Raw genomic sequence first — 20,958 nt, forward strand, 5'->3', positions numbered from 1 at the left:
AAGACTAGATTCACACAAGAGAAGAAGAATGATGCCTACTATAGCCAGTGAGACAGTATCTTTACGTTGTCGCTTAGTTAGTTGCTGATCGCTGCAGGTAATCCTAGTGATAGTCTTGTTTGGTTATAAGAGTAATATTCAGAGGATGAAATCTATTCATGTGGAACAGCCCCTCAGCGGCCATTGACTTGAATTTCAAACTCCCAAAGAATACGGTGTTCATCAATGTTGTACCACCTCTCAGTTTCAAGAAGACAGTATTTAATTTTTAGAATAATCATTACGCTGGAAATGATTCAAATTCTCTTTAGAAATTAAACTAGCAAGGCATTCGTTTCTTTTATGATATAAACATACTTCTGATTTCAGGTGTTCAAAGCCCTTGCTTGATAGCGTGGATGGAAACAAAGTTGTTCAGCAAAAGAGGCAGAAGAAGCTCTATGTGGTTCCTGTCGATACTTACAGCAATATGGGACATGTAAGTCGTTTTCTGTTTCACTGTGTTTTTGTCAAACTGACTAGGTAGATATATATGAAAAATAGAATTTACTGGTCACTTTTTACCCAGTACGTTGTATGATTGTAATAACTACAATGCCCATTACTACCTCTGAAAGCCAAAGTTGGTAGTACCTAAACTGAATTACAGTAGGCCTACGTGTGCTTGTAAAACATGAAAAAAATTCATCGCGGGATATTCTAAAATGAAATACCTGGTTGTGCAAAAAAAAAAAAAAAATAAATAAATAAATAAATAAATAAATAAATACACTTCAACTAATACCTTAATCTAGAAAGGCGTTAGGAGTGTGTATAATTAGACTAAAATATGTTCGGAGGAGCCCTACCACGAGTTTGAAGTTGGAACTGTACAGTACACTTAAACCCACACGATATAATTACTGTATTATAAAGAACTTCCGGACTGCTCTAGGAGCAAGAGCCCGTGCTGGCACAAAGCCAGCTAAATCATAACCAACTACCCATTTAAACAAAGGAGAGAGAGAGAGAGAGAGTAGAGAGAGAGAGAGAGAGAGAGAGAGAGAGAATGAATACATATTAATCAATGGTATACCTATATAACTGCCAAATCTACGCCTACTTGGTTGTAGCTCATATCATACAGTTAAACTGCTTGATAATATTCAATTTCAAGCCATAACAGATCAGGGAACCCAACTGGCGAATCCCGAGTGAAAGAAATAGATAATAGGACTGCGTAGCAAATGATACAGTATTCAGACTAATGCCATTTCATAATAATAATAATATAATAATAATAATTTATTTTAATTTTCAGCTCAAGGCCATATACATGGAACATACAAAGAATAGACAATAACATACAGTGTAGATACTTAAGATAACATGATAAAAAGAGAAAACCAAAGATTAATCGGCAATATCCATAATTGCTGAGATAGTATAAAAGAAGGTAGTCAAAATAATGGTCATACCCGTACTAAGATAGATTGAGAATAGTTAAAAATAGAATGTAAAGACTATATTGATTATAATCACAGTAATAATGAAAAAAAGGAAAATACTAGCAGATGATGTCTTGCAAAAACAGAGATTAAGTCATTTAGTGAACAAACGCCTCATTTTCCCATCTTCCCCACAATTTAGATCTTCTTGGCTCACTACTTAGGATGCTTTATATGAGTGAATTGCTGCTGTTTCGCAGTCGGGTGATCAGACTAGACATTGTTCGCCTTACAATGATTTTTAAATTGTCCAGGTGGTTTTCTGTGAACATCCGTGTGGCGGAGTGGTAGCGAGGAGTGTTTGTGAGGACGTCTCAAAATGTCATTATGAACAACAGTGATACGTTTCATAGTCTCCCTGGTGTATTCGTCCACAGGGAACACCCATAGGTGCTGTAGCAATACGAGTGGAAGAGCAACAGCTTCAAGCCACAATAACAGAAGGCAAACCTCCTTGCAATCATGTTGCCAGTTGCTCATAGTTGCGACGCCTCTGTTCTATGTCAGCCATATCTTTTAGGTCATCCGTGATAAAGTGACCCAAATACGGAAAGTCGTGCACGAATTCCAGCTGGTGATTTCCGAGGAAAATTTGTGCTTATGCGATCTCGGGAGCAGCGACATGCACTGGGTCTTGGTTTCATTGTATAGGATATCAAATTCCTCTGCATATTGGCGGCAAGTGTCGATGAGTCACCTTGCACTGGTGGGGAAATCAGAACCATGTCGTCGACATAACAGAGGTTGTTTGTAGTTGTTTCATTGACAGTGCATCCGATTGGGAGTGAGTTCAGTTTGACATTCTAGGCATCTGTGTACGTATTAAACGGATATGGAGAGAGAATACCCCCTTGTCGAAGCCCGTTTAGGGAGCCGAAGGTGTGCGACAATACGTTACCCCATTTGACACAGAATTGCTGTGTGGAGAATCAGCAATATAAAATGCCAATTAGATATAGGGGTGTGCCTCTTATGGAATTTCAGGAAGAACTTCAGTTAGTTTACTCTGTCAAATGCTTTTCTCACGTCCACAAAAGATAGGAAAACAGGGGAGGCTTATGATAGGTAATAGTTCCACAATTCTTTCAGTATGTAGATGCAGGTGTCGGTTGAGTGGTTTGCTTTAAATCCGAACTGGTTGTCAGTGGTGTGTAGAAAGGGGAGAAGTCTCACTAGAAGAACCGACTCAAGTATCTTCGATGCGATCGTTGTGATTGCAATCGGCCGGTAGTTGCTAGGGTCAGCTGCATCCTTTAGCTTGTTTTTGATTAATGATATCAAGTGAACTAAGAGTAGGGAGTCTGGAAGAAATTGGTTAATTATGCACATATTGAAAAGGGCAGCTAGCAAAATGTAGATTATCGGATGGCAACATTTGAAGGCTTCCGAGGGAAGACCATTGCAGCCGGGCGATTTATTGTTAGGTAGGCTGTTTATGGCATTGCTGATGTTAACTGGCGTAATACGATCTGCTAAATGTAACTGAATATCATCAGTAAGGAGGTTATCTAGATCTCTTCTGGAGTCTTGATCGTTTATGCAATTCAGGATATTGCTGAAGTGATTGCCCCACATACTTGAGATAGCCTCGTCACCGACTGCTTCCCCTACTCTCTGTGACAGCTTTTTAGTTTTGGGATTTAAGGAATGAATATCTTTCCAAAGGCGGGGATAATCACCAGATTCTAAATTTCTAGACATTGCATCGCCTCTTAGTTGTTTTTAATTTAATCTGCAGTGCTTTGGAGCAAGTTTGAACTGTGCTCTCGCCTGTCTCATTAGTAATGTAGTGTCCTTCCCTCGGGGTACCATTTTGCCTCCACAGTAAAAACATTTCTCGTGAGTATGTATACAGATCTTTAACTAAGTCATTCCATCCCGGTATATTATGAGAATTACCTTGACGAAATCTAAAGGTAACCCTGCCCGAAGCAAGCAAAGCGGAAATTATGTTCGAATAGAATTCATTCAGATCCCTCCAGTGGTGGTCATTTCTACAATTTGTGTTGGTACAAAGTAGGGCGTCTGCCGGTTGAACTATTGACTGCAACCTGGTTTCCGTGGTCACCCTGAAGTATCTGGTTTTCTGTTGGTTTTTAAAATTCCAGTTTACAGCTGGTGGGGTGGTCAGTTAGGGGATTCACGGTAGGGAGGGATGGGGTACTGAATAACACCTGTATTGGGATGTGATCGTAACCCGTTACAAGATCGTAGCGAATATTGCAGGTCATGATCGAATCATAAAGTTGGGGAGATGTGATGCAATGGTCTAGCCAGGAGGTTGTAATTGTGTTTGCTCCATTTTGTACATAGAATAGGAGGGAGGGAGGAGCATTACATCGCTAATAAGGAGAGCATGATTTTGACAGAAGCGAATGAGTTCATTATAAAATTGTTTTGTGGGGTGAGAATTAAGGTCCCCGATTATACAAATAAAATTATGATTTTCCCAGGGCATATAAACATTACCCTTATTGTCACCTGAAGCCCCAGCAATCTCTCATTCCTGTAGGTCCTCACGTTTACCATGTTGTCTAACGATTTGTGCCACAGGAAAGAGAGGCCCCCTTTCGGGCGACCGGCTACGATTTGATCTGTAACTTGCATCGATGAAGTCAAGAAGGTTCTGAAGTCTTCATGTATTGAATCGCAGATGACAAGGTCATGTGGCCAGAGAAGCGTTTCTTGCAATGCAACGATGCCTTTGAAGTTTTTGCAAAACATGTTTAGGAGAAGAATATTCCTCTTGAGGCCAAAAATGTTTTTCTGATTATGTTGAGGGTGGAGGTGAGACCCAATTACCCCTTGAGCGCCTCAGTGGCGTGGTTGGTATGGTGTTTGCGTCCCTCCTCGGTGGTCGCGAGTTCGATTCTCGGCCATTCCATTGAGGAGTGAGAGATGTGTATTTCTGGTGATAGAAGTTCACTCTCGACGTGGTTCGGAAGTCACGTAAAGCCGTTAGTCTCGTTGCTGAATAACCACTGGTTCCATGCAGCGTTAAAACACCAGACAAACAAACCAATTACCCCTTGTAAGTCAAGGGCTAACTGAGGAAGGGCTTTTAATTATCTGTGGGTCCTGAACCTTGACCTTTGAATTGAAGGTTCAGAGGTCAACATAATCATCAGGATATGACCACATCGTATACTGATAGGCTGTCACAAATAGGTATAGCTACACAAATCTACAGAAATTGACTTTGACCTTAGACCAAAAGAAGTTGGACAAATAAGTGGCAGGGAATCAACTATGGAATACATCTGTCAATTTGATCGAATTCTGCCGGTTCATTTATCAGATATCCAGGTTACGTTGACGAGATGGTGATATAAAGGGGTATGCTTATATAAAGGGGCAATCATACATTAATATATATTAATAATGATAATATTTATATTATTATTTACTACTATCGGGGTTTTTTGATAGATGTGATTAGTTGCATAACTGAGGAGGTTCCAAATGGACTTAATATATTCTTACCTCTAAATGAGTCTAGTAAATGCGTATATAAAATTTCTCTCTCTCTCTCTCTCTCTCTCTCTCTCTCTCTCTCTCTCTCTCTCTCTCTCTCTCTCTCTCAGTAAAATTCCTAAGGGGTCGCAAAAGAAAACAAATAAATAACATCGGAGTAAATCGTCGTGTGCGTGTGTGTTTACCATGAATAGCCTAATTAAGAGGCGAAAAATTCAGGTGAAATGACGCTTTCTGAACACCTGTTGGCCCCCTCTGAGGTCACTAAATGAAAGAAGGGGGGTGTGGGAGGGGCTTGAAGTTTTCACATCTCGCTATTTAATCTGAGGAAATTAATTTTAAGTTTAAATCCTTGTCTTCATCTAGATTTCATTGGGCAAGATGGCTGCTTGGTTTTACCTGTGTTCTCTAGACTTATGTTCGAGTATGGGATGAGGAAAAGGAGAGATAGAGATTACTTTATCTTTTAGTGGTGCGCCTAATTTCCCCCAATCCCATGGCCTTCAATCCACCCCCCCCCCTTCCTCCCCACTCGCCTGACGATAATGATATTCCTTTGGACCGATCGGCATCAGCAGACGCCTGCAGTCTCTCTCTCTCTCGGTGCGTGGAGTCATGGTGTTTTCCATGACTATCAACCGTCGGTTTTTATTACTTTTCCCCCTCTTGGCCTTTGTCTCACTTCCAGGGATCCCTGGAAATGGAATTGCTGGAGTCCAGGGAAAAAACACCGGGCCTCTGGAAGGGGGAGGAGGAGACGATGTGTCAAGTTTGAACTTCAGCGGCGCTGAATCCGTCGAAGGATACGAGGAACTGAAGGAGGAACTCAGGGAAATCCTCGACAAAGGCGTCCTGCCGCAAGAAAAACAAGGAAAAGAAGATGAAGAGGAGGACGATGAAGGATATCTCGAACCAGCCTTAGGACTCCTTCAAGACGGCCGAAATGACGGCATATTCCCTTCCCAAAGAAGGCGCCAACTAGACCGATTGGAAACCTCTAGGACCGGAGAGTCCTTCGCTCTCGAAGGACTCTCCAAGGAAGGGTATATTCCTCAGTCAGACAAGAGGAATCTCGTAGGACTCCACCAAGGGCATTCGGGACACGAGGACGCCAAACAGTTCCTGAATGAGTGGGTCGTCCATCTTACGGGAGGTCCCCGAATCGCCGAGTCTGTGGCCCGGGACCTTGGGTACGAGTTTCTGGGTCAGGTGAGTAACTAGTGGGCCATTTTGCTTAAAATTCGACGCTCCCTTTTATCTCTGACCTTTTATGTGACATATCTTCAGTAACAGAGCAAGCAGGTCTGCCCCACGCTTCATGCTATACGAATATACAAACGCACACTAACATTATTCGCAATTAACATTTAAGGAGTCCATATGTCTCTCGCTGACCCTGATGACGTCACGCGGCAAAGGGGGAGGGTGATGGCCGCATTCGAAACCGTTGAACAATGACTGAATTTTCGTTAAGTCTTACGAACCTTTCGTACATCTCTAGTTCAAATTACTTACGAATTCCACCCATCTCGTAAAGTTCGAAATGATTAGGACCAGGTGTTCTTCACGAATTTCTATATTAATTAATTCAAATACCTTCAGCACAAGTGTTTCTGACAGGTGCGTCCATCTTGGAATTTTTTTTTTTTTTTTTTTTTTTAAAGCTCAAGCCAAATAATAATAAAAGGTATATCAAATGATGTTATCAAGACAAAGTGCATTTTCAAACGTCTCTCTCTCTCCTCTCCCTATATATCTCTTTCTCTCACCCTTTCTCTCGTGAGTGTAGAGTCAATGTATATAACTGATAAGGCCATTTGCTATATATGCACAACACTTGAAGCGTATCGTCTTCTAATATATATCACACAGACACGCATATATATAGTATATATATATATATATATATATATATATATATATATATATATATATATATATTATATATATATATATATATATATATATATATATATAGTATGTATATCATCATCATCATCATCATCATCTTCAGCCGTTGCTAGTCCACTACAGGACAAATGCCTCAGACATGTTCTTCCACTCCCGTCTTTTATGCCAGTCCATACCCGCAAATTTTCTTAGCTCGTCAATCCATCGTCTTCTCTTCCTTCCCCTGCTTCGTTTGCAGTCTCTCGGGACACATTCTGTTATACTTTTTGTTCATCTATTATCTGACATTCTCATATGTCCTACCCACGCACATTTCTTTTTCTCACTTGTTAGAATATCCTCTACTTTAGTTTGCTCTCTTATCCATGTTGCTCTTTTTCTCTCTTGGTGTGAATCCTATCATTATTGTTTCCATAGCTCTTTGAGCTGTAACTAGCTATGTTCTAAGGCTTTAGTAAGGCTCTAAGTTTCTGATGCATAGGTTAATGCTAGTGGGACCATCTGATTAAATACTTTGTGTTTTAGAGAAAGTGGCATTTTATTTTTCATAATCACATTTTGTATACCAAAAGCTCTCCATCCAATGCTTATCCTTCTTTTAATTTCGGTCTCCGTGTCCTGGGGAAACACTGTCTGGCCGAAATACGTATATCCATTAATAATCTCTAGAGGTTCGTCCATAACCCTTATTTGTTGTGTCTGCATATTCATTGAACATTATCTTAGTTTTACTCATATTTATTTTCGGTCCAAGATTTCTGCTTTCTCTATTCAAATCTTCTATCAACTTTTGTAATTCCTCCCCTGATTCACTAAATAGAACTGTGTCATCTGTAAATCTTAAGTTGCTAAGGTATTCCCCATTTATGTTAATTCCTACATTTTCCCAACCTAAATTCTTTAAAACTTTTTCTAGGCACGCTGTGAATAATATAGGAGAGAAGGGGTCTCCCTGTCTAACTCCTTTCTCAATCGTAAATTTCTCACTATCTTTATGTTTTAGGATTGCTATACTACCCTTATAGATATCTTCAAGTGTTCTAACATAAGACTCATCTATTCCTTGCTTTGGAAGGAATAGATGCTGAAGTTTTGACAGAATCAAAAGCGTTCTCATATAAATGCCACACATAGTGGTTTATCATACTCTGTTGATTTTTCCTTTAGCTGATTAATAACATGGATATGGCCAGTTGTTGAATACCCGTTTCTAAAACATGGCGAACTGTTCCAGTCTTCTTTTCATCAACTTAATGCTTCTTCCTTTCTTTAGTGTTTCCTCAATTTTGGTCTAATTGTGTTTACGACTGCCTTAGGTTTTAGTTTGTTTATTGTTTTGGATAGTTCTGCTAGTTCTATTTCATCTCTCTGGGATTTTACCCTCATTTCCAATGGTTTCTTTATTAAGTTTTTGGTGTTTTCTGATAGTTTTCCTTGATCTTATTTAGGAACTTTTCCACCTATCTCTTGTGCTGATTCCAATACAAATTTTTTTAATTTACTATTGATTTCTCCTTTACTTGCTTCCATTTCATCATGTACCCGGGGGTACCTATTTTGTATTACTAAACTAAACTCATCAGATTTTTCTCTCATTACAGGAGTGTTTATTTTCTTTCTTAAAATTTGTTTTTCTCTGCCTTTGCTTAGATCTAGACAAATTTTACTTCTCACCATTCAATGGTCGCTTGACTTTAACTTGTTTAACACTGTTACTCTTTACCTAAATTAACTTTTTCACTGAGAATAAAGTCTATTTTGTTTCTCGTTTCTCCATTTGGACTTCATGTCCGTTTTCAATGTTACTTTTCATAAAAAAAGCTGTTCATACATAAATGATATATATAATTTTATAATTATATATAAATATATATATATATATATATATATATATATATATATATAAATATATATATATTATATATATGTATATATATATAATATATATATTATATAATGTATAAGTCTATCACATTACCGTGATTCATATACATATATCGAACTACAAAATTGTCCTTTAATATCTAATTCGCTCTACCTCGGAATTAATATTTTTTCATATATGTTTAACCGAGGTGGAATTTATCAAGCGATAATAGAATTGGCGATCGACAGACGCGAACCATCGACTTCTCAATTCCAGGACTGGCAGTGAAGCCCCAGACCAGAGTCAAAATATACAGGGTCTACTCACGAGGCGGTACTAAAACCTATCCCCGCCCCTTGTGAAACGTCATCAGTTACAAAAGGACCATATCTTTATGAAACTATATTTACGATAACATTTTCATATAACTATTTTTGCGATGGCGTTTTTTATATAAATTTTCCTTTTATTGCATGTTGCCGTAAAGTACAAAGAATGCTCTTTCAAATGATGTATAGCACATTACAATTACGATTACTTTCAAACCCATAAGCGCTCACAGAAAAAAATTATCTACGCACACAAAAATGTGCAATTACTTCATCCGTCAACCTGCATACATTCACGTTTCGTAGCGTAACTGACTAAGGGATGATGATAGAAAGAAATTGAAAAATGGATTAGAAAGCTGATATAATTTACTATATAATGCATAAATAAAATTGATAGGTGTTCTCAGAAATTTTCGAGGAATTCTAGCTCAAAGACGGACCAAAATTTTTAAATTTTATGTAAATATTTACCACATTTTTCTTACTTAATTTTTCATCTTATTACGTTTTGCCATATACCATGTAAAAGTACAAAGAATGCCCTTTCAATTAGTATATGCACATTACAATTACAATTATTTTCAAACCCATAATCGCGCACTGAAAATATTATCTACGCACGCTAAAATTATAAAACATTAAGCGTTCGTGGGAGATCTGAAATCTAGCCCCGCCCCTTGTGAAACGTCATCAGATACATCCAGCCAGACTGACGAATGACTTTTTGTACTTTTTTCGAAAATATTATAATCGTTTGAGGCATGCATAATTAATACTTTTATGTATACAGTTTGTGTTATGTGTAAACTTGTGTGTTCGGAACTATATTTATGGGATATGAAGTGCTAATGAGAAATTTGCTGGAAATGTGTTCCCTGTATCATTTTCTTCATCATTTATTCCTTTGATAACTTATATCGTAATTGATGTAATTCTTATACTTTTGATATTGTTTTCTTTTTTGTGGCCAAGTCGTGGAAATGCAACTGCCATTTTTTACACTTTCTTTGTATTTATTGCATAACAATAAGTATTCACAATAAGATTTGGAAAATATAATTAATCTATCATTCTAACCTTTATCATAAAAAAAGTTGCTTTTCAAAGTGAGGTATGAACACAGTGACAGAACTAAATACATTTCTTAAGAATTATTTAAAATCTTGATAACATTACTACCTGAAAGAGACGAGAGAGAGACGAGAGATGAGAGAGAGAGAGAGAGAGAGAGAGAGATTGAGAGAGGAGTGTCATGTTAAAAGAAATGGACTTGAAGAGAATACAGCAAACCAGTATATAGGTAAGTAAATAAATAAGTAAAGAATAAATATACGAAGAAAGCTGGAGTAGCTGTGTGCTCAAACTGGTATATTTTGTGCAATAAAACAAGGTTTGGCTACTAAATGAGAGAATGGGTATTAAGAATATATAACATGTGACCTCTACAGATTTTATCATCAAGATTTTATGAAAAACACCACGCAACATGGATTATATGTATAAAAACTAGGGGTTCTTTAAGTAATTCAGTGGAGAAACACTGGAGTGTTACTCTTGTGACGTCACAGTATTAGCTCCACCCCCACTGCCGAGTTGAGCAGACCCTATATACTTTGAATGGTTATTAAAAAACATCAAGCATGTTACCTCTTTACAGGTTTTATCAGATTTTATAAAAAAAAAACCATGCGATATGGATTAAATGTATAAAAACTAAAGCTTCTTTAAGTAGTTCAATGGAGAAGCGCGAGTAGTGTTACTCTTCTGACGTCACAGTATCAGCTCCGCCCCCACTGCCGAGTTGAGCAGACCCTATTACTTTGACTCTGCCCCAGACAACACTGCCAGTCCTGGAATTGAGAGGTCGATGGTTCGCGTCTGTCGATCGCCAATTCTATTATCGCTTAATGAGTTCCCCCTCGGTAAAACATATATGAAAATATATTAATTCCGAGGTAGAGCGAATTAGATATTAAAGGACATTTGTAGTTCGATATATATATATAATGTATATATATATAATTATTTTTGTTCGATTTCTACCCTCACTCTGAGCTTGCGTGAATCCGCCGCCATTTTGGCTCTCTTATTTCGCAGGTTGGCAACTTCAGAGACGTCTACCGCTTGGTGAAGCGAGATCACCCTTCCATCCACAAGAGGGCAGCACCGGAGCTGACGCGTGAACTCAACGTCCATCTTGAAGTGAGTGTTGGGCCCATCATCGGTTTCTGTCTGTACCTCTTTCTATTTTTTGTCCATAAACATAATTTCTGTCCGTAAACAGTTCCTATCCATAAACATTTTCTGTCCGTAAACAGTTTCTGATCGTAAGCATTTCCTGTCTAAAAACAGTTTCTGTCCATAAACATTTTCCGTCCGTAATAATTTTCTGATCGTAAACGATGTTATGATTCTAAGTTTGCAAAATGTTTTTTGAAGTGAAACTTGGTCAAACTTATTTTTGTTTATTTTCAGTCTGTATATTTTAAGAGGTGGGTCAAATGTCTTGTGATTTCGTATCAAATCCTTGACAAATTCCTAATCTCTCCCTTCTGTCAAATCCCTAACTTTTCACTTCATTCAAATCTCTAATCTTTTTCTTATGTCAAATCCCTAATCTCTCCCTTCTGTCAAATCCCTAATCTTTCTCTTTTGCAAAATCCCTAATCTCTCCCTTCTGTCAAATCCCTAATTTTTGTCTTCAGTCAAATCCCTAATCTTTGTCTTCTGTCAAATCCCTCATTTTTGTCTTCCGTCAAATCCCTAACCTTTCTCTTCCGCCAAATCCATTTCAAATGCCTAGCCCCCAAGCTGTGATTCCAGACCAAATACCTCTTTCAATTCCTGTGGAATTTCATCTCATCTGCCAATCCAGGTCAAATGGGCTGAACAACAGTTTGTGAAGGAGAGAGCGAAGAGGGCAGCCCTCCCAGGGGCCGATCTGAGAGGCGACACCTACGATCCTTACGCCCCTCTCATCCGGGTCAAACGGATGAGGTCCGAGGGAGAGACAAAAAGGACATCGCTCGAGGAGGAAGGAAGGCGGCCGGATGGGAAGGAGGAGGACTCCCGCCTCAACCTGTCAGAGAGGTCGTCTGCCATGTCCGCCCATGCGTTGGAAATGGAAAAACTGTTCAATGATGAGCTCTGGGTACATCAGTGGTACCTGGTAAGGACGACGAGCACTTTAAACAATGCTTCAGTTCAAAGGAAACTCTTAACAGACTGACATCTTCCCTGGTTACTTATTTCATTGTACAATCAAGTCGTAGGCTTCCCGTGTTTAGTGTACCTACATAATTTCTATTTATGGTCTGATTTACCAATTCATTAGCGAAAGTAAGGATTAAACTACGCTGATTCTCGACAGTTCGACACCAGAAGTCGCAGCGACCTGCCGAAACTGGATCTGCAGGTGGTTCCTGTGTGGCAGTCTGGGGTGACAGGGAGAGGAGTGAGGGTCCTCGTCCTGGATGACGGTCTCGAGTGGAGTCACGCTGACATCGTACAAAACTACGTGAGAATATTGAGAGCCTTTCCCAGATTCCATCTTGCCATCTTGCTGGAGCCTTGAGAAACGAAACATCAGTGTCCGAAGGTTATTTGTTGGTTCCCCTGAAAGACAGCTTACATGTGCCCTAAAAGGCTCAAACTATTTCACCTGAAGCTAGCTTGTTAGAGCTTTTAGTGACAAACCATTATTAGAAAGCTGATACAATGGTACTTCAGGTGTTCTGACAACTCTTAAAGAAGCTAGTTTATGGGTTTACCCTGGGAGAGTCCTCTTGGTCAGAATTATTATTATTATTACTATTATTATTATTATTATTATTATTATTATTATTATTATTATCTGTGCAGGAGAGTGACATTAGCTACGACTTCAATGACAACGACCCAGACCCATCGCCGAGGTATGACGAACAGCTTTCAAATTCCCACGGCACCCGGTGTGCTGGAGAAATAGTCATGATGCCGAACAACAGGAAGTGTGGTGTTGGAGTCGCCTTCGGTGCGCGTGTAGGAGGTTAGTTGCTGATCTGCAGATGTACAGAAATAATTATATATGACTATTTACATATACTTACAAAATGGCAGCAATATTTTGGTCCGTGTGTCAAGCTTATGTTTCAAGGACATTAAGATGCTCTGTGTTTTCTCATTTGGTGTTTTATGAGCTTAAAGGGAAGCTTGGTACCCTCAGTCTACTTATGCTACAGGAATAATAACAGTAAGTTTCTAATGTGAACTTCCTTCTCATCAAGGTGTGAGGATGTTGGATGGACCAGTGAGCGACGTCGTCGAAGGACTATCTCTAGAATGGCCAGTGGGTAAAGCGGATGTCATCTCCTGTTCTTGGGGGCCAACCGACGACGGCCGCAGAGTCGAAGGTCCTGGAAGGCTGGCTGACATTGCACTACAGAGAGGGGTGACTGAGGTACGAACCAGTGATTAGCTTTGTCATTTTTCATTCCTGACATCTTTGCAATGCTCTCAGTGAATCTCCTTGACCCATTCACGCATATTTTCTGTCAGGGACGGAATGGCAAGGGCATAGTGTACGTGTGGGCTGCGGGCAATGGCGGATCGGCAGGAGACGATTGCAACTGTGATGGGTACACCTCCAGCATCTACACCCTTAGTATAAGCAGTGCTTCTGAGACAGGGCTCTTCCCTTGGTACGGGGAGAGATGCGCATCCACTTTGGCTGCTGCCTACTCTTCAGGGGCGTACACAGATCAGAAGATAGTGAGTGCCTTTGATGTGTTCATCATCATTGTCACTATCGATACCCCTGCTGAAAACAGTGGATGGATTCTTTCCGTTCCTGTGCATTGTGATAAATTCACAGTGAATATGATAAAAAATGGACCATGAAAATCAACTAAAAGTAGGTCTGTAGAATATACACAAAACTGAAAACAAGAACTGTACTTCTAAGTTCGACTGTCACAGCTGTTCATCCAGACAGTTCCTATATAAAACCTTTGTCAGGGAGCTGCACATTATATTCTTCATCTCACTAGAATTCTTATTTATAAGTTCAGCTTTTCTCAGCTAGCAGTAATAAAAGTAATCATGAAAAAGGGTCATATAATCATGAGGTCCTTTTTTCTAGGCAACTACCGACCTGCATAATAGTTGCACAGACAAATTTTCTGGGACATCTGCGGCAGCTCCTCTGGCAGCTGGGATCCTCGCTCTGGCGCTGGAAGTGAAGTAGGTCGTACCTTCTAAGAGCCACATAACACTGTTTCATTGCTTTCTGATCATGTCTATATAAAAAAAGTAATTGTGTTTCTGTCTGTCTTGCTGAAGTTGACCAGACTAAATTTGGTTACAGAATCAACCATTTTGTTCTATTTTTCCTTATTTTGTGATCCCCTTGGCAAGCATTATGTCCATTTTCCTATAAAACAATCCTGAGAAGCTACACACAGAAAGGAAAGGCAACAAGAACACTTGCCCCATCTCAAATACTCCTTAAAATATGCTCCATTTCATTATCAACCAAAGCTACTAAGTAGATTTCCTGAGAAATTCAGACATCTGATATTCTGAATGACCCACAGTATCTTCTCTCATTGTCACTGGTAGTCCAGAACTGACGTGGAGAGACATGCAACACGCAGTAGTCTGGAGCTCTGAATGGGCCCCTCTGGGACACAACAGTGGTTGGCTCACAAACGCAAAAGGTCTCAAGTTCAACTCACGATTTGGGTTTGGTCTCTTAAGTGCAGACGGACTGGTTCAGACGGTTGGGAACTGGACAGTAGTCCCACGAAAATCCATATGCACAGTCCGGCTGGCATCAAGGTAATTGTTAGCATTTGTTTGGAAAGTAGGCTTCTTTTGTAACAAACACAAAAATTATTTATATTTTTGGGCACCATCTCTAGTACGATTTCTTCTTCACACTATTTCCAGAGCTGCACTGCATCTAGATATATCAAACCACATAAGTGTACTCATATAATATTCACCTCACAGGGAAAACCGGACTTTAAAAACAGGGGAGTCTGTTGTGCTGGAGTTCAGTTCAACGGGATGCGAGGGTACCGAGGACGAAGTTAAGTCCCTGGAGCAGGTGCAAGTCATCGCCAATATCGACTACACGAGAAGGGGATCCTTATCAATCTCACTCACGAGTCCCTCAGGTGAGCACTGAGATTAGTTTTCATCTTTTTATTTTGACAGATTCATGGTACATTAATGTACGCTGGCTAATGAACAATACTCTGCTAGAAGACAAATTTTCTGTCGTTTGTTAAAGGAGTGAAAGCGCCTAGTGTTTATTATCCCATACTGGAGAAGACTGGATTTACTTAACAAGCTGAAATAAGCATTAGCAAGCATTTGACTAAACCTTCCTCACACATTTTTGACAAAACTGCCAGATATTCCAGAGGGTGTCTAGCATTTGATGTGATCTAAAAACCTCTTCAGACAGTCATCCAAATCTTGGTCTCTCCCAGGGACTCGGACAGTCCTGCTGAATGAAAGGGCAGATGACGACTCTCAGAATGGTTTCCATGACTGGGCTCTGATGTCTGTGCACACGTGGGGCGAAGATCCTAGGGGTATTTGGAGGCTTGATATCGCTGACATGGTGAGCAAACTTACGTGTGCTTGTCAGTTCAGCTGGTTTTACCAGACCTGAATTTTCCTAGTCGTAGTTATGTACGTTCATCAAGTTCCATATCTTCGTGATTCAGTCATACATTAATTTCATCTTACAAATCACTGGCAGAGAAAAGTATTCCATCGGAATAACTCGAGTGTCCTTTCCCCCCTCCCCCCCACAGACGTCCAAGGACGAACACGGAACAATTGGGGAGATGAACCTGGTCCTTCACGGCACAAAGGAGATTCCCGAGCATCTGCAGAGAGCCAGGTCCTACAGAATCCCCTTTGAGGTAAAATGAGGTATCAATTTCCAGTGCGGTCATCGATGTGAATCTCTGGCTCCCTTTTTAGGCTGCCAGCTTTTCTGAGAAGCTTCTGTTTCCTTGTCAACTCTTCCATATTCCTCGAAGCAAATATTAATCCTTTTACATGAACAGACTCTCTCTCTCTCTCTCTCTCTCTCTCTATCTCTCTTCTCTCTCTCTCTCTTCCTCTCGCTCTCTCCTCTCTCTCTCTCTCTCTCGTCTCTCTCTCAGTGCACTTGTGTCCCAAGACTAAGGTTATATCGTCGTCATCAGAGGCTTCAATGAAGCACACATGGCCATGACTGGCCGAATTCAACCTTGAATAATAAATAATAAATATTTGCTCGGTCAACAAGAGCAGGTGTGAACGTTCACGGCCCAATGTCCAAAACAGTTAAATATCGATGACGGATTGTAAATATTTGCCCTGACACCTAAAAAAGTTGCAGTCAGGCTTCTGAGAAAAAAAGTTATTCCTTCTGTTTAAGCAAAGACAACTCTGTCAATTCCTTTCCTCTCCTTACCTAACTCATAGTCCCCCTCCTGTTTCTGAAATGTCCAGGTTTAAAAATATTCGCGTTTTCGTCCTTTTTTTTTTTTTTTTTTTTTTTTTTTTACCTGGTAAAAACTACGTAATATTTGACAAAAGAAGAAGAATTTGACTACCATAGAAAACTGGCTCGTTCACATTCACAGAAAACGTAGAGACGGAAGAGGAGAAGTAACAGCCATAACTATGATAAACATTCTTGGCCCACCAGACTCAAATTCAGTAATATGATCATACTGTTTATTTATATTTAATGACACTGGGAGGATATCAAGAGGAATTTTAAATGGGGGAAACGACATCTGAGTGTACTAAAGCCAACACGACGTCATGTTTGATTTTATTTTAAAGGTCCTGGACAAGACGTGTCTCCCAGTCCTATTTGATGGTACTAGACCGACTTTGACTTTCAGTACAAATAAGGGATCTTTAGGGTAGTGGTGGCTCGTCAGTAGGCACTGTGGAACTGCAGTGCCCCCTATATATTATATATATCACAAATTTATGAATATATGAGACATTAAGCATAGAATTATCAATAATCCTTAAAAATCATTACCATTCTTTTCTCTTTTTGAAAAAAAGAAAGAAAGAAAACGAATTGAAACAATATGTGGAACTACTGCTGCTCAGCAGTTCTAATTTTGCGTAAAGCCCAACAGGTCAAGTAAGCTTAAAGGTGAAGGGAGCACTGCCCTCTAGAGCAGTGTTAGTCTAGCTGTTGTGTGGGGGGGGGGGGAGGTGTGTTTTACAATTCGTCAAAGCTTAATCTCTCTCTCTCTCTCTCTCTCTCTCTCTCTCATCTCTCTCTCTCTCTATATATATATATATATATATATATATATATATATAATATATATATATATATATATATATATATATATATACATATATATATATGTGTGTATATATATATATATATATAATATATAATATATATATATATATATATATATATATATATATATTATACACACACACACACACACACACACATATATATATATATATATATATATATATATATATATACTATATATATATATATATATATATATATATATATATAATAATACATATATATATATATGTATATGTATATGTATATGTATATGTATATGTATATATATATATATATATATATATATATATATATATATATATTATATATATATATATGCAATTCTTAAGAATATCAATTTTTTTTTTCTTTTTTTACTGAAACGCAAGTCGCTATCATCCAGAAGCAACCTGCTGAGCATTGTGCTCAGAATTTGTGTTCAATAAAGTGTTGCAAAGACTCCCCAATTTTGTTGTAGGCAGCTGACATCACTCATAATGATTCTTTTCCTCTACCTTATATTAAGTAATATACGTACGGTCTTTTCTTTTATTTGTAAAAGTTTGGAGTTTGTTTCGTAAATTTCTTTCTTACATTTGTTATTGCTGAATGCCGCCCCCAACACCCCACCGGCTGAGAAGAACAAGATGGTCATAGGCCTATAGTTCCACAAGCAAGATGTTAACGCCCTATCCTCCCGCAGGAAGGCGAGACAGACGGCAAAAGAGACGAAGACGAAGGAGTCGTGGCAGGAGGCCTCCTCACGGCAGAGGCTCTGAGAACCTTGACCTGGGAGGAACTGGTGGATCTTCTCCAGCATCAACGGTGAGAATAAAAGACAGCCAACGGTTTTCCTTGTGGAACTATAGGCCTATCACCATATCTCATTTTCATGAAACAATCTCTCTATCTCCCTTTGTTTCCCTTAGGACCAGGCGCCAGGTTCCTCCTGAGGGAGAGAATTACCAACTATAATAAATGACTTCGACTGGGGGAGGAGGAGGAGGAGGATGACGAGGAAAAGGAAAAGGAAAAGGAAGAGGAAAAGGAGCAGGAGGGGGACGCCCCTGGAGGGAGTGTCGTCTCGCAAATGAACAGAGATAAAGCGTCTCCTTTCTTCACGACGGCGGATTCAAGACCACGTATTTGGGCGGTGTTATAGACGTTACAGACGGAGCAGTTTCAACAAAATGCTTTGCAAACATGTAAATGATTTGGTGGTTTCAGAAGAATTCAAACTAGCAGACGAAATATATCGCAGGTTGTAAATCACAAACCTCAATTTTTGATCACACAACTTGAAGTGTGATAACTGTACTCTGTTTTTTTTCCATCTGTCCATCTGCCTGTGGTGTTTGCGCATGATAACACTGCGTCCCGGCCTTTAAATAATATCCTATTTCGAATATTAACGGCGTAATTCGCATACAGTAAGTATCTAAAACACTTTTCAGTTGCAAATGTATACCCAGATATCCTTTTATTTACCTAAAACTTACACATAGCGTAACTATTTAAAGCCCGGGATGCAGTGTTACCATGCGCACACACCACAGGTGGATGGACAGATGGAAAAAAAACAGAGTATAGTTGCTTATTATAGGCAAGGCTAGAATAGACTAGTGTTGGGTCAAGAATGGGTACCCCTAATTAGGTAGTCCCTCATTTATTGTAATTAAGAAGGAAAGGATGAGGAGGAGATTCGAGCTAAAATAGTATTAACAAAATGCTGATATTTCCAATTATTTCACTGTATATGCAATAACATCAACACAATTACATGAACCTAAAATAACTGTATATTTGCTTTGTATCCCAACAATGCAGGTCACATTCAATTCACAACCACAGCAACAGTCTGCCCATGGGTCTAAACAAAACAATATAAAATATCAAATACTGTGTGCCTAATCATTGTAAATATTACTAATAGCCTAGCTACTATAATGTCACAATAATTAGATCAACATCACCACAATCACAGCATCATATATGCTAACATGAAACGAACCAGATCACATCTGCTTCCTAGCCTATAGGTGTCATGTCACTTCGGTGGTGAATCAGAGTGTTGGCAGCCAAAACGATGCTAATCACAACTATCACATAAAAGTCAATTGACAAAATCAATATATTCCTAATACAGCTCCTCCTCGGAATACTGTAATATACCTTAACAATCAGATCGACCTCTTAAGTGATTCATTAAAGACTGCTGCCCAGCCACGCTGTAAGGCTCACCTATCGGGCACACAGATAAGGACTCCCGCCTAAACAACTACCAATATTAACGTGTTTACAAATTCATCCACACTATATACTTTACATACAACTAAAAAATTACACAAGCTTGCTCACGAGAACTCTATCCCTCGTCTTCTTCTCTAAATCCAACCACAGAAAATGCAATTATTTTGGTGGCCCTGTTTAAATAACACACACCAGGTTGAACATTCTAGAGAAATAACATACATAAGTAGGTTTATCATCAATGTTGCAGGCAACAAAATATCTATCTATCTAACTGTATACTATATATAAATTCACTAAAATACAGTATTTTCTTACGCACATCTTTCATTCAATACCATTAACATCAGCATCAGAATGGCTACTCTCGCTGGATAAAATCCCACGGGTGGGGAATGCAAGTTCCCTAATAGAGCCATTTCATGACCGGTCCAACGCTTGTCATTCTTTGCGGGGGTCCATTATTAATAAGCAAAAACAGGCAAGGAAATCCCTATCTCTGTCTGTCCCGCATATTCACGCGGGAAAACCCCCTTCGGCGTCCTTGTGGGACCGAGTGAAATACGGGCAGTCAGTCGGCGCCAACCTCATGAAGGCGGGAAAGATGCAGCGCAGTTTGTGGTTTATTTCATTTGTGTTTAGCTGTTGTTTTATCTCTTTGACTCGGGACACGAATGATTAAGCAGTTTCCTATAGTTTATGTAACGTCCTACAATATTAAATAGGTCTATTGCGTGGAATATTAGTCTTAGATAAGCCTATGAGGCCATAGCGAATATATATAGACTCACTCTCCTCTTCCCCAGGGTAAGGGTTCATTTGGCAACATGCAAAGAGCATTTATACTTTTTTTCGATCCTGAAGAAAGAAAGGAAAGAGTGAGGAGAGGAAAGAGAGAGGAGACGAGAGCCCGGAGGAGGAGAGAGGAGAGAGAAGAGAGTGACGAGAGAGAGAGAGAGAGAGAGAGAGGAGAGAGAGAGAGAGAGAGAGAGAGAGCTCTGTTGCCAAAGGAAGTTGAAACAGTTGCCAGTTTTTCAATGATTATTTTAGCTTGTCAGGTCTTTTGCCACATTCTGCATAAATATCAGGGCAGGTTCTCACATTGTTAATATCACCATTTAAGTCTACGTGTGCTTTTTAGACAAATTTAGCGACAGAAACCCCAAAGTTTGCAGTGATTTATGAAATGCCGACGATGTGTCATGGATGTAGAATATATTAAGCGCTGATATTGTGTAGTCAGGGACTCTGCAGTATACATGTGTTGTGTGTGTGAGTGTGTGTACTTTTTTAATGTCAACTCGAGGAATCTGA

The 20,958-nt window shown here is 39.3% G+C and overlaps 1 protein-coding gene across 1 annotated transcript; it reads left to right on the top strand.

Moving 5' to 3' along the window:
* Positions 1 to 5,529: 5,529 nt before the first annotated feature.
* On the top strand, positions 5,530 to 19,961 carry LOC135212773 (neuroendocrine convertase 1-like). Its single transcript, XM_064246544.1, has 14 exons — positions 5,530 to 6,170; positions 11,169 to 11,273; positions 11,947 to 12,240; positions 12,442 to 12,588; positions 12,933 to 13,098; positions 13,337 to 13,509; positions 13,608 to 13,820; positions 14,191 to 14,291; positions 14,670 to 14,888; positions 15,063 to 15,229; positions 15,548 to 15,681; positions 15,878 to 15,988; positions 18,098 to 18,219; positions 18,324 to 19,961. The coding sequence occupies exons 1-14, from the start codon at positions 5,577 to 5,579 to the stop codon at positions 18,367 to 18,369; spliced, it is 2,592 nt and encodes an 863-aa protein (XP_064102614.1). The 5' UTR covers positions 5,530 to 5,576; the 3' UTR covers positions 18,370 to 19,961.
* Positions 19,962 to 20,958: the final 997 nt, after the last annotated feature.

Source organism: Macrobrachium nipponense, chromosome 41 (assembly GCF_015104395.2).
Source record: "Macrobrachium nipponense isolate FS-2020 chromosome 41, ASM1510439v2, whole genome shotgun sequence".
Classification (NCBI taxonomy): Eukaryota; Metazoa; Arthropoda; class Malacostraca; order Decapoda; family Palaemonidae; genus Macrobrachium; species Macrobrachium nipponense.